The 15,253-nt window shown below is 42.7% G+C and overlaps 1 protein-coding gene across 2 annotated transcripts; it reads left to right on the plus strand.

Annotated features, from left to right (window-relative positions):
* Positions 1 to 624: 624 nt before the first annotated feature.
* On the plus strand, positions 625 to 13,012 carry LOC311104149 (transmembrane protein 184B-like). Of its 2 annotated transcripts, none has more exons than XM_084145840.1 (9): positions 625 to 1,033; positions 3,051 to 3,287; positions 4,371 to 4,536; positions 8,894 to 8,984; positions 9,185 to 9,260; positions 9,374 to 9,465; positions 9,838 to 10,007; positions 10,169 to 10,363; positions 11,218 to 13,012. In XM_084145840.1, the coding sequence occupies exons 2-9, from the start codon at positions 3,051 to 3,053 to the stop codon at positions 11,442 to 11,444; spliced, it is 1,254 nt and encodes a 417-aa protein (XP_084001966.1). In that variant the 5' UTR covers positions 625 to 1,033; the 3' UTR covers positions 11,445 to 13,012. The 2 variants fall into 2 exon arrangements, with proteins under 2 accessions (XP_084001966.1, XP_084001965.1); XM_084145839.1 differs by having other exon boundaries at positions 634 to 1,037.
* The last annotated feature ends 2,241 nt before the right edge of the window (positions 13,013 to 15,253 follow it).

The following is a 15,253-nucleotide window of genomic DNA, read 5'->3' on the forward strand; positions in this document are numbered from 1 at the left end:
TCAGTTGTCAGAGCAGCTTACCGATCACTGCACCTGTACACAGCCCATCTGTAATTAGCCCACCCAACTACCTCATCCCCATATTGTTATTTACATTGTTATTTATTTAGCTCATTTGCACCCCAGTGTCTCTATTTGCACATCATCATCTGCACATCTATCACTCCAGTGTTCATCCTAAATTGTAATTATTTTGCAAATTTGCACTATGGCCTATTTATTGCCTTACCTCCATAATTTACTACATTTGCACACATTGTATATAGATTTTCTACTGCGTTATTGACTGTACGTTTTGTTTATTCCATATGTAACTCTGTGTTGTTGTTTTTATCGCACTGCTTTGCTTTATCTTGGCCAGGTAGCAGTTGTAAATGAAATCTCAACTGGGCCAGTAGAAAAAAATATATATATATGTATTCACTAACTGTAAGTCGCTCTGGATAAGAGCGTCTGCTAAATGACGTAAATGTAAAATGTACAACTGCCTTACCTGGTTAAATAAAGGTTAAATAAAAAAAATAAAAAAAAATAATAATAATAATAATGGGAAAGTGGCTCAAGGCAATGAACTACTGCGCCTGCGTGAAAGCAGGAACAGTGGAGGAGTTCCGCTATCCTGCTACTGTAAAATCCTAGCGTAGTGAATCGCTGGGAGAGGTACAGGGGAATAACGGAGCCGAATTCACGAGCGTTCCCCGATAGTGTTATTTTGAAATTATAGTGACTGAATACAGTTTATCTACATGAGATGGACTATTAGTACAGACAAACGTTTTTATTTGCCTAGGCTTTGAAGAGTTTGCGAGCAGCTACCTAACTAGCTATGCTAACGTTAGCGAGCGAGCTAGATAAAACTGTAAACATGGTTTAAATTGGTCGCTCACTTGACGTTATATTGCTGTAATTTAAATTTAGTATGAATTATTATTTTATCAATGTGTGTCTGCCTTAGCTAATAACGTTTAGGATACATTTATGCTTGGATTCAAACAGCCGCAGTGTGTGCACAAATCAAACAACTGCAGCAAAGGCAGGTAAGCCACAGCTCGCGCTGTGTTTTTGTGTTCGGAATGGATGGAAAGAAACAGTGTTTCCAAACGAACGACGAATGTAGCTTTCGCTTGTTGACACAGCTGTAAGTTCAGCTCCTGTTTTCACTTTGTTGTACAATGACCATTTTCATAATGAAATCATCCATAAAGAGGTTTTTGGTAGCCTTTTCTTCTCATATGAAAATGGGCAGCTGCTATTGTTTTCATGTTTTTTCATGTAGTCTTTGCATGGAAATTATTTTGTTATTCATTTATAATAATAATAATATGCCATTTAGCAGACGCTTTTATCCAAAGCGACTTACAGTCAAGCGTGTATACATTTTTACATATGGGTGGTCCCGGGGATCGAACCCACTACCCTGGCCCTACAAGCGCCATGCTCTACCAATTGAGCTACAGAGGACAATTATCATTCTCACTACAACACCCTATATTATCCTTAGTATGTTAAGCCTTTGGTATATCTGGAGAGGAAAACTGCAGTAATGTTGTGCTTGTTTCATTTTGGCATCAATGTCAAAAAGCCTATGTTGGATGACTGATAGGATTTAGGTCAAAGTACAATAGATGTTATGAAATGCACCCTCAGGTTCAGTCAGCAGGAATTGATGGAGTGTCCCCTGTCGTGTCTCAATGAATTATCTGGTCATTGAACCAAACGAAATGCACCAGACATGGCTCGCAATTTGAACTGAACAGCAACATACCTCATCAAAATAACTAGTTTGCTGTTTTTAGAAGCCATCAATATTGACCAAAACTTTCATTCTTTACTACTGTCTCAAACCTTTCCCCTTTTCTTGAATAATAAAGCATTTGTTTCATGGGAAAATCACATTATAAACCTAATAGGTATTCATTCTCTAGGCCTATACAGAATAGGCCTACATATAGCTGATATTCAACCTCAATAGTCATCAGTCAATAATCTATGCTTATCACGAACCAATAGTTTATTGAGAAACTCTACTTGAGGGAAACGAGTGTGACACTCAAATGTAACTGTCCCCTCAAAGGTAATGCATACAGCAGGCTTTGTCAAGCAACGTGAGTCACCCATGGCCACGGCCTGCCTATATTTAACCATGTGTATGAATTGAATCCTCTTTTTAAATCAGTTTTATTCTGAATGATTAGGTTATTGCCATCATTGGACTCCAGACTGATGCATCTAGTGATCACATTACCTAGTGAGCATCACTAATGCCTGGATTGAGTACAAGGGTGTGGAGAATCCTCCGTCCATCTTTCTAATGTTCACTTAGTCTATAGTTTTCCATTAGAAAAATGCTGTCTGGCTACTCTGCAAGAAGTCAGTATTACAGACCTAATGAGCAATAGGTGTCAGTCACCTTACTGACTTTTAGAATTGATCATGTGCTGCTGACGGCTAAAAACCCAAACCAACCTCATAAATGTTTGAATGTTCACAATTTTTCTGTCTTTCAATTAATTCCTCTCATATTAGCTATATGTCCCACTGGCACTGATACACCCAGTCTGTCCTTCAGTCTGCTCCATAGAGATTTATTTGTGTGTATTTGTGGCTCTCCTACACTCTACCTTGCTCTCCTCAAACCAGGAGAGGAGAAGGAGAATTTGGGTCAGTGGGCCCTCAGCCCATGTCACACCAATTTGCTCTGTCTGACTGATTCACTCTGTCCCTGTGTTCTCTCTCAACTTCCATCCCCCGCTCCTTCTTGTTCCCCTCTTTCTCTCTCCTCTCTATATCTTATTCTGATTTCTCTGTCCACTAGGATGTTAGTTTCAGCTTTAATTGTTCAATTGAATAAATTAGTAGTTTTTTATTGTTATGCCCGAGACAACCATCCATGTGTAATGTGTTCGATAACCTTAAAAGAAACTAGGGTTTTGGTCCCTTGGAAGGCACACTGTTCCTTAATGGAGCTCCACATTTTCTACATATTTAGCTACTTTTGTTAATGTGATTGTGAGCCCACCATATCCCCCTGTTGTCTCCCTCCTCTCCAGATGATGGAGGAGCTGTGGCGACGTGGCATGCCCCTGTCAGATCGAATGGAAAATGACTCCCCAGCAGATATGGCCCCAGGGTCCCCGACCACAGCGGCCCCGTCGGGCTCCAATGCCTCCTGGGTGCCAGAGGCCCCCCTGGTGACCCCCGAGGAACCCTACTTCCTCATGACCTCCACTGCCCAGACCGTGTCAGGGTTCTTTGTCTGGACAGCCCTGCTAATAACCTGCCACCAGGTAAGGGGCTAGTGAACTATTTCTCACACACACACTCCTATGTTTTTCTGTATGCTACATCTAACATATGCTTCAACTGTGTGTACTCTAATCATATGTTATTGTGGTCTCCCTGCTGCATAAGATGGATGCCTAGTGCCTACAGTAGTTTTCTCAGTATGCACAAATCAAATTGCAGATAGAAGCTGCAGAAGCATATCAAGGCATCCCTTCAGATTCCTCACACCTGCCACATGCACTCTGGAACACACCCAGCGTGGAACACCTCAGGCTGTTCAGCCATGATGAAGTAGTTGTGGCAGGTCTTCAAAGATCTTCAAATATGTAGTCATGTTGCCTACAGACCAATATAACCTGCTGTAGGTTCAGAGCTACTGAAAGGCCCAGGTTAATGATTCCTCTCCATTGTGTGTTGCTGCTTACACAAAGGGTTAAAGATGAGTCGTCGCTCTGACAACAGGTGCACCTAGCTCTGCAGTGACATCAGAGAGCAGGGGCTGTTGCCTAGCAACAAAGCTGGGTACAGTGCTCTCTGTGTGCGAGCGCCCTACTGTTTGTTATTTTACCAAAGGTGTGTGTGCCCAGGCCAGGAAAGGTGATCGGTGTAGCATTGTGTAAGTGGAGACCTGGGACAGGGGGACGGATGAAGTAGACAAAAGGTACTGATGACAGAGCCTGCTCGTCCGAATGGAAAAACACAACACAGATCCACAAATCACACAAACACACGCACGCACGATGTCGACTGCTCTCCCCAGGATGTGGGCAGGACAACAAAGTCACAGTCACAGAGCCCTGGTGAAAACACATTGATTTCATGAGACACTTGTTTCAGCTAGCCCATTTTTAACTAGCTCACGTTGACAGAGCTGTGGTCCCTCTCAGGGAGAAGGAGGCTGTTGAATATTCAAACACAATTACCCTCATTTCACTCCAATGTCTATTTAACTGTCACGTTTATAGTTTTTTGAATTGTTCTCCTACAATGAAGTACATTATAATCTAGCCAGGTCCTTTAGGAGCTTTGAGATGAAATGTATCTTTCCCTATCTTGCTCCCCATCTGCATTTCTCCCTTTGACAGATCTACATGCACCTGCGCTACTACAGCTCTCCCAATGAGCAGAAGCACATAGTTCGCATCCTCTTCATCGTTCCCATCTACGCCTTCGACTCGTGGCTCAGCCTCCTCTTCTTCACTAACGAAGAGTACTACGTCTACTTTGACACCGTCCGCGACTGCTACGAAGGTTAGAGACTAACCCTATCCTTCCCACCCTGTCAATGGTGTATGAGGATATAGACAGAAATGACATTTATTACTCTTAACTGTTAAAATAGTGTTTTTAAATGTATTGGCATGAATAGAATGCCTTGAGAAACATAAAATACATACAAGTACATTTATTTTAGAGAGAAGAGATACTGTGGTTATATACACTATAACACTATACACACTATATACAGTGTTGGTCCCAAAAGATCCCAGAAATGTTCCATATGTACAAAAACGGTATTTCTCTTAAATTTTGTGCACAAATTTGTTTACATCCCTGTTAGTGAGAATTTCTCCTTTTCCAAGATAATCCATCCACCTGACCGGTGTGGCATATCAGAAGCTGATTAAATAGCATGATCAATACACTGGTGCACCTTTTGCTGGGGACAAAAGGCCACTCTAAAATGTCACACAACACAATGCCACAGATGTCTCAAGTTTTGAGGGAGCTTGCAATTGGCATGGTGACTGAAGGAATGTCCACCACAGCTGTTGCAAGAGAGTTTAATGTTAATTTATCTACCATAAGCCGTCTCCAACATCGTTTTAGAGAATTTAGCAGTATGTCCAACTGGCCTCACAACCGCAGACCACGTGTATGGCGTCAAGTATTCACAACACATTTTTGGTGGACATAATGTTCACTGATTGTGTTTTTGCATGTGCTCTTTTTTTGTGTCCATAGCAGGAGTTGGGGAAAAATGTATTTTTCAATCATTTCGTTCAACAGAACCATAATTTTTCACCATTCCATTCCACTTTTTCGACCAGCAAAATAAAGTTCTGAACCAGTTCGAACACAAAGAAGTACCGGTTTATATCGTTCCTTTCTGTTCCTTTCTAAACCTCTTTTTCTTTTTCTTTTTTTTTTACATTTAGCTCCACATTTAATTACTTCACCAATCACACCGTGCGGATAGAGCAGCTTGCTATGGAGCGGGCAAGCCATAGCTCAGTGAGTTTTTTACATGCGTGATGGAAAGAAAAGTGTAGGACGCGAGATGCAACTGACATTTTGTGGGTGGGGAGAGAGCGAAAGAGGGTAGAGGCTTCGCTTGAAGCGCTGAGATGATCTTGTGATGACATGCATTATCTGAATTAGGCCCACAGAATTATACCTACGGAGGAGCGGCTTCTATGGAGGAAATTTGAATGTCTTTGAACTTTAGAGTTGGCTTAACGTTGGACCAGAGCTAGCTAACAAGCTTGTGTGTGCAGAGCGGCACCAGAATTAAAAATACGTCTTACCTTTTTGTAGTTAATAAATCCAATGTGAATTTTGATAACTATAGTATCCCTAACTAGCATTGAAAATCTCTCTCCCTATCTTCTGAATCACACTTGTAACGTCAGTAGGCTACAGCTATGCTTCGGAGAGGGAAGGGCAGATAGCCTACACGCACACTGGCAAACATTTTCAGCTGGCAGGCAGTAAGGGTGTGCGGACATGGCCATACTCGTATTTGTAATCCTATCCATAAATTGACAGTTGATAGTCGGATCAGTTGATACTAGAGATCGGGAAAAAATTAAATGTTTTAATATGCCTAAGTAGATGTTGGCAAAATACCTATCTCCCTGTATGTTTATAGACCAAACAAGCTTCAGATTAGGAGCCGCGGAGGGATGTGTGTGTCTTCAATTTGCAGCGGGCAGACAAGTTTGCTATCAGTCAGAATGCGCGTCAGCATTTCATATTTTTCCCTACCCTCGTCCCGCTTGTTAGATATTATGCACATTGATAGTTTGATACCAAATGCCCTTGCCATTTGATTTATCATAGTAGGAGGCAGCAGCAGTCTGAATGATCAGACTGAAACAGAGAAGTGAAAGTGATCGGGTGAAATTATGAAGCGAGTGGACAGAGAAATACAGCTTCACTCTATCCAATCAGAGCAACAGGATCAATATACAGCCCACCCTTTTCTTTACAGACAGGCAAACTAGCCAGTTGAGTTATTTAGACCACGTAGCACCTCACTTGACTGACATGAGAAAGATGCGTGCTGGCACTCAAATGTATTAATTTATTCGATCACGGATAATTACAGAAAATACTCTGATCAAATCGTATCCAGAAAATTGCCCATATCCGTTATGATACTCGTTTTGTCCGACTACTCGGCACACTTCTAGCAGGCAGACACTGGAAGAAGTTTTTGATTGACAGGGGAGGGCTTAGCGTTTTTTTGTGGGACCAAAAAAAATGCCCAGAACGTAAAATAACATTATTAACCGGTTCCCATGCTTTTACAATAACTGTTCTGTTCAGGAGAAGTATAGATCACTTTCGTTCCCGGTTCTGATTCTGTTCCTTGAAAAATGTCCTTTTCCGGTTTTCAGTTCTGTTCCCTGAACCGGTTCCAACCCCTGGTCCGTAGAAACGAGTGTGTGGGAATCTGTTCTGTCCCCAGTGACAGATGGCCTTTGCGGTCTCTCTGCCTTTACCATAGTGGCAATATTTGTTATCTTGTTGTTTCCAAGGCCTGCTGGGATTGCTGGGGAGGGGAAGCCTGTTCCCTAGCAACAGTATGCAAACGACTGAAGCCTTGAGAAGAGTTTTAGAAACCACTCACTTATGAACAGATAAATCGTCTGGCTGTTCTGTACCAGCCGGCTGTATCTCAACAGAAGTAACATCAACAGAAATTGGCATTAGCATTTTGTTACAGTGGTTACATAATACAGACACCCCTGTAAAAGTAGGTGGTGTGTGCCTTGGTTACCGGTCTCGGTCATCAAATTATGCCTGACAAACTCTATTGTAGGTACAATGAACAATCCCATGTCTGTTTGGGGGGAAAGGGGGATCTCCGTTTAGAATGCTCAGTGCGAAGGTGTGCTCAATGCATGAACGAGTGCTTTGCGCTGCACACTTTGTCTACCCTGTGTCAAAGAGTGTTGTGTGATTCTACGGTGCGTGAGAGAATGCTGTGTGTGTGTGTGTGCTGGGAGAGCAGGGATTGACGGCAGGGGAGCTGACAGCTCGGCCAGGCTGCAGTGGGCTCTCCCTGCCCAGCACATGTCACACCGCACGGGCAGCAGCTGTGGCCCCAGGGCTCCACACTGCTAAATATAGAGAGGGCCGCAGTGCTGTCATATAGTTACACACTCTCTCACACACACACACAGCAAAGTACATACACAGTAATGCACACTGATGTTGTGTATTTATACATGCATGCTTGCACACATTCGAACAGCAGGAGTCAATACCATAAGGATGCCACTGGGATTCCCCTTATTGTCTGCTCAGACCTCTATGCTCTGTGCAGTGTGTAAATACAATATACAAGGAAAGCAAATGGAAGAGGCAGTGGTCCTTTATGGCTGGAGTCTCCAATGCCAGAAAAGAGACAGAACAGGAGAAAGAGAAGCAAAGCTTCAGGGTTGAGTCGTCCTGTAGTTGCTTCACCACCCTCAAATTAGCATGGACTGAACACCAGGGACAGCAGCTGAAACCACATTCCTCCCAGTCAATGACACCAATAACAGTGTTCAGAGCCAAAGGAGAGACAGCCTCTTCTGCCCCGACGAACTGGAAGTGATTCAGTCTGACTAGAGAGGATTGTCTCTGTCAACTCTCCATCTGTCCCAAACTGTGCTCTGTTAATTTGAAACAATTTATTTAATTTCTGAAGAAATTGAAATCTCTATTAACTATTCAAATCTCTTAGCTCTGTGGAATAATTTATGCATATGAATGGATTCAAATAAACAGGCTATTATTAGATTATACTAGTACTGTTGTTAAATAGCATGGTAACTGTGTTTTGGACTGAACATTCAGCTGGATCGATTTCAATATATGGGAATCTCTCTAATACACATTGTCACACACAGACACAGTGGGGGAGGGTAGCTTTGTGTGTGCACACGGGGGGACAGAGCGATGTTGATCCAAGCTAGAATGGAGGGCGGTTTAGCCGGAGGCCATTGGGGACAATGACTCAGTCTCCCATCTCGTTTTGCTTTCTACACTGGCCCATGCACTGACACCGCACATCAGCATTCATCTCATTGGAAAATGGGGACCAAGGCTGTAATACTGTAGAGAGGAATCTGGCCAATGCCTCTAGGTGGAACATGTTTACTTCTGTGTGTGTGTTATTGTGTTCTTTCTCGTAAATGTTTCTGGGTTCTCAAGGGATACTGATTTGATCAGAGTCCAACCAGACCAAACACAGATAGACAGATGGGGGATTGATTTTGGAGATGAAAGCTTTGCTGGGTTAACAGACTGCTGTAGTTGCATAGTGGCAACTACCCCCATATTCTCTCAACTCTCTGACACTGCTTACATGTGTTTGTGTGTGTTTCCTCTGCAGCATTTGTGATCTACAACTTCCTCAGCCTGTGTTATGAGTACCTTGGAGGGGAGAGTGCCATCATGGCTGAGATCAGAGGAAAGCCCATTGAGTGAGTCTCTCTATTATCACTCTTTGTCCTTATAATTAAAAAGACAATTAATATATAATCCAATAATTTCATTCAAACATCCCACAACTGTAGAATAGTGATGTGTATCAATACTTTATTGAATGGTTTGAACCTCTTTTCATACCATTTGGATCTTGAGGAGACAGACTACCAAATGCTTGTGTCTTGGCTGTCTACAGGTCCAGCTGTGTGTATGGCACCTGTTGTCTCTGTGGCAGGACTTACTCCATTGGGTTCCTCCGATTCTGCAAACAGGTATTGTGAAAGCTTTCTTCTCACACTCGTTATTTGTGAACAACCCTTACATATGAACACAGAGTTGTTACAGCATTACATTCTCTCTCTCTCTCGCTCGCTCTCTCTCTCAGGCCACTCTACAGTTCTGTGTGGTGAAGCCTCTGATGGCCATGATCACTGTCATCCTGCAGGCCTTTGGGAAGTACAGAGATGGAGACTTCAAGTACGTAGGGCTATGGCACACTGTCATTCATTCTACTCTATATTATATCAGAGTATGTGCATAACCTCTATTGACCTCAAAGTTAATTGGTTCAAAAGCCACAGAGGATTAATGTTTGTCTATAATATCTACTACTGTTCTGTATGGACAGTTGAAATGTTATTTATTTGTTCTCACAGATGTTTTTTTACATTTACACTAGTCTGGCTGTAAATCTGTTTTCACCTAAATGTCGGGGTTGTAGTTATAAAGCATCTCAGAGTAGGAATTATATTACTTAATCTCTAAGACAAGACTGTGCTAAGACATCCCTATGTGTTGACACTGTTCTGATAGCTGGTTGTGCCTCTCTCTCTCTTTCTTCCCCCCCAGTGTGGCCAGTGGGTACCTGTATGTGACCATCATCTATAACTTCTCTGTCAGCCTGTCTCTCTACGCCCTCTTCCTCTTCTACTTCGCCACCCGCGACCTGCTGGTCCCCTACAACCCCATGCTCAAGTTCTTCATGGTCAAGTCTGTCATCTTCCTCTCCTTCTGGCAGGGTAAGGAGACCTCTCTCGATCGACACACACACAATGTATCATAGATAATGCGGCATCCAAGTGTGCTGACCCTCTCTCCAGATAATACACACAATGTGATTTGACAGTACTCTGACCTCCTTCCTGTCTTTCTCTTTCTCTCTCTCTCTCCGGGGGATAAGGTATGCTGCTGGCCATCCTGGAGAAGTGTGGAGCCATCCCTAAAATCAACTCTCCCGAAGTGTCAGTGGGGGAGGGCACGGTCGCCGCCAGCTACCAGAACTTTATAATCTGCATTGAGATGTTCTTTGCCGCTGTGGCCCTGCGCCACGCCTTTACCTACAAGGTCTACATGGACAAGAGGCTGGATTCCTATGGTAAGAATGCAGAGATAGAGGGACTATCCATGCAGATTAGAGATGGAATTGTTTAAGTAAAAATAAATCAAGTCATCACTAGCAAATTAGTGTGTATTCCTTACTAAACGACACATGCAGTTGCTTATGTTTCTGGAACTGTGTTCAGTGAGGATTCAGGACACTCTGGTTGTCCATGGTTTCTCTTCAAGTCCATTTCAGTGACTTTGTTCCACTGACCTGCTCTCTCTCTCTAAATCTTTCTTCCTCTGTTTTATTCTCCCTTTCGCTCCTCTCCACTCCCTCTGTTTTTTTACTCAATTTTTATTTTGTTGAATCCCTTTTATCTTCCTTATTCTCCTGTTTTGTTCTCTCCCCTTCTCCTTTTTGATTGTTCAATATTCATCCTTGTATATTTTCTGATGTCCCTCTCTATCGTTATCCCTCTCTCTTTGTGCTGCACTATAAGGGTCATTTCCTATTTATGGACAGTACGGTAGGTCTACTACTTTCTGGTTGACTCCATTTCCGTGATGTGCTCATATTTTGTTATTCTATTATTTGTAACTGTTTCTGAGATATATAGTTTAATTTTGTACAAACAATTTATTTAGAGCATCCTCAGTACATTTGTATTGCCATTATTGTACAGTATGTGCTGCTTTTATCAATGTATTATTTTGTGGTGTATATGAGTTCTCCCCCTGCAATGCATTAGGAGCTCCACTGCCTGTTGCTGTCTTTTTGGTTCAGTAGCTTTGTGATCCTCAATTTTGTTTACTCATGGCATTCAGGTTGCTCATTGTATGGTTCCACTCTTCCTTCCATTATCCCTCATCCTCCCTCTTCCATCTATTTCCATCCTCTCTCGGCAGGTCGCTGCGCCCCAATGAAGAGCATCTCTAGCAGTCTGAAGGAGACCATGAACCCCGGTGACATGGTGCAGGACGCCATCCACAACTTCTCCCCGGCCTACCAGCAGTACACACAGCAGTCCACCCTAGAGCAGCGCGGGGGGGCGCCGGTGTCCCGCAGCCACAGCAACCTCAGCACCCGCGACAACGAGAAGACTCTGCTGCTCAGCTCCGACGATGAGTTCTGAGCCGCTCTACACACCGACCGGTGGTACTACTGAAGGGGTGGAGAGGGGAGGGGCTTTATGGACTCTACTATAGTGCCGTACCAAATCGACAGGCTTGAGTCCTTTGGCTGATCCACTTCATTGCATACATGAACATACCACTGCCAATATGGATCAATACAGATACACACACACGTGCATAGACCATTCCCAGGTCTCTTCAGGCTGTGTGTTAACACTACAAAGGCCTACCACACAGAGAAACACTCACCAACGTGCGTGCCATTGACATGAGTGCCATTGAAATATTGTCAATCATACAGTCCTCCATTTTGTTTTCATTGGACATTATTTCTTATCCCTTACCCTCCTGCCAGCTCTGCCTCTTGCTGAAATGTTGCCAAATAGAGGGAGATCCCACTTGGTCAGCAGGACCCTCTCTAACTAAAGATTTAGATTTCAGAGTGACTTGGATAAGACACTCTAAGGGACCCCTAAATCACTGAGTTGTATATTTTGATGTTTATTGACCTGATGGTATACTTCTCATTTTAAACTAATCTATTATGAAGGGAGGTTATTATTATATTATGTGTGTTTGCATATGAGTGTGTTGGCATGAACAGGGAGGTACAGTGAGGATAATATAATTGGGGGGGGTTTGGGGGTCATTCGGGGTGTCTCCCTGGATGTTATTGTTGTTGTCATATTGAGGGAACAGCTGTTGATAGAGGTTTGGTGTGGGCGACTGACATCACCCACACGGATTACAGATTAAAGAGGAACGGCCTTCTCAGCAGAGCTGGACCCGGCCGCAGCAGACAGGATTAGAATCCCGTAATTGGGGCATTATGTGCGGCACAGATCAGGCATGTTTTTACCGTCACGTTGGTCTAACGGTCATATCGCGCCGAACTGCGCGTGTGCTGGCCGTCAAATCAAAGGCTCTCTTTAGATAACGTTTTTGGGACGAAAATGAAAACGTGTCAATTTGTTAATTTAACGAGGTTGGAGTAATAACATGTTCAACTACTTAAGACATGGCTCTTTAGATTGAGAAAATAAACAACTAAGGAAGAATTTCACTGTTCTCATTGACGTCTCAAACCTCAGCCTGGTCTGATTCGCAAGCGTTCCTGGAAGTTTTGCAATGTTGCACCTCTGGGTTTAGAAACTATGTGGTGAAGTTGTCAAGGGTATCGGGACCAAGCAATTCTTCCCCCTGGTGGCAGGAGGCAGAGCGATTTCCAACCCAGCCTCTGGGAGGAGCCTGTTGAGCAGAAATACATTTCCTTTGAATACATAGGCTTGGCTATCTTCAGCATTAATATACCTCAGTTATGCCTGAATATACATGCTTTCTTCATCATGGCTGTTTTCTTGCCTTGTTAGGGTTGCTATGTTGCTGCTCAGTGTCACTACCCTCCTCGTTGCTTTTCCCTTTTGAGAGGTATTTTTGCAGAAGACAACACACATAAACAGACAATTTTGAAACATTTTACTCATGAAACCCCATCTCATTGCACTGTCAATTCCAAAGCTGTAGTTTTATTAAAGAAGTAAATAGGAACACTACCCATATTTTAATACCTGAGTGAAGTGTATTTTCTACAGCAGGGGTTCTTAAACTTTTTCATCTCGAAACCCAAATTAGAAATGTACCGTCCTCCAGTGACTCAAATCTTCTTCCAACGACCCAAATTAAGAAGAAATATTGTGTTATTATAGATGTATTCTCACAACTCGCGACCCACCTACCACATGCCCAGGGCCCACTTCGTGTTAAAAAAAACCTGCTCTACAGTAACGGGAGAGTCTAATAAATATATTTCATAGGTTTGAATGTTGAATGATGCGCCCTATGCTGTGTCTTTTGATTAAAATGAATATATTATTCCTGAAAAGACAGGATAGTGTATATAAAGTTGAACTAGATAATGGAATATGTTTATTGATGGGTATAATAATGATAAAGCTCAGAATGCTTAGTTTTGTACCGTCTTTGTTCCATATTCCTTATATAATTTTGTTTCATATTTTTGTGTTCATTTGTATATTGGTATTATTCTTTATAGATTCTGATGCAATTTTTTGTCTTTGTGGTGTTCAAACAACCGCAAAATAAAAGACAACAGACAAAATTGAAAAGTATTTTCATTTGGTCCTTTTGTGTGTGTTGAGTGACTACAGAGCGAGAGGATCGTCAATGGGATTGATTGATATTGCATTTGTTCATTTTTTTGTTGGCTGCATAAAAAGCTAAAAGTACCACTTTTAGGAGCTGGTCAATTCCCTATACAGAGAAGCTACAGTCTTCTGGTTCAGAGATTTATGATGCTACCAGGCAATATAGTTCTGTTTAGGTTCCAATAAGGCCAAGTTTCAAGTTTTGTCACGTATACAAGTACAGTGAAACGCCTTTCTTGCAAGCTCTAAACCCAACAATGCAGTAATCAATATCAATGTAGTACTAAAAATAACATAGGGTGGAACAAAAACACACGAGAAATAGAAATAAGAACACGAGAAAGTAAGAAACTATCTACAGGGTCAGTTCCAATACCATATTTACAATGTGTAGGGATACTGTAGTGATAGAGGTAGATACTGTATGTATAGGGATATGATGACTAGGCATCAGTATGTATGATAAACAGAGTAGGAGCAGTGTAAATGAAGATTGTATGCAAGTGTGTGTAGAGTCAGTATAAATGTGTGCGCATGTTATGTGTGTTGGAGTGTCAGTGTGCGTGAGTGTGCATAGAGACAGTGCAAAAGGTTTAATAAATACAATGGTCAATTCAGATCTGTGTCTGTGTAGCCGTTTTGTTAGCTATTTAGCAGTCTTATGGCTTGGGGATAGAAGCTGTTCAGGAACCTGTTGGTGTCAATGGCTTGGGCGGCTAGAGTCTTTATCGACTTTCTGGGCCTTCCTTTCACACCGCCTGATATACACAGTTTACAAAACATTAGGCACACCTTCCTAATATTGAGTTGCACCCCCTTTTGCCCTCAGAACAGCCTCAATTCGTTGGAGCATGGACTCTACTAGGTGTTTAAAGCATTCCACAGGGATGATGGCCGAAGTTGACTCCAATGCTTCCCACAGTTGTGTCAAGTTGGCTGGATGTCCTTTGGGTGGTGGACCATTCTTGATACACACGGGAAACTGTTGAGAGTGAAAAACCCAGCAGCATTGCAGTTCTTGACACAAACTGGTGCGCCTGGCACCTACTACCATACCCCATTCAAAGACACTTAAATCTTTTGTCTTTTCCATTTACCTTTTGAATGGCACACATACACAATCCATGTCTCAAGGCTTAAAAATTATTATTTAACCTTTCTCTTCCCCTTCATCTACACTGATTGAAGCTGATTTAACAAATGATATCAATAACGGATTATAGATGTCACCTGGATTCACCTGGCCAGTGTATGTCATGGAAAGAGCAAGTGTTCCTAATGTTTTGTACACTCCGTGTAGAGGTCCTGGATGGCAGGGAGCTCAGCCCCAGTGATGTACTGGGCTGTCCGCACCGCCCTCTGAAGCACCATGCGATCGAGGGCAGTGCTGTTGCCATACCAAGCAGTGATACAGCCAGTCAAGATGCTCTCAATGGAGCAGCTGTAGAACTTTTGGAGGATTTTAGGGTCCATGCCAAACTTTTTCAACCTCCTGAGGGGGATGAGGCACTGTCGATTCATCTTCACGACTGTGCGTGTGTGTGTGGACCATTTTAAGTGCTAAGTGATTTGGACCCCGAGGAACTTGAAGCTCTCGACCTGCTCCACTGCAAAATGTTCTGATTTTGAGGATGGGGGCGTGC

Source organism: Coregonus lavaretus, assembly GCF_964263955.1.
Source record: "Coregonus lavaretus genome assembly, chromosome: 28".
Taxonomy (NCBI): Eukaryota; Metazoa; Chordata; class Actinopteri; order Salmoniformes; family Salmonidae; genus Coregonus; species Coregonus lavaretus.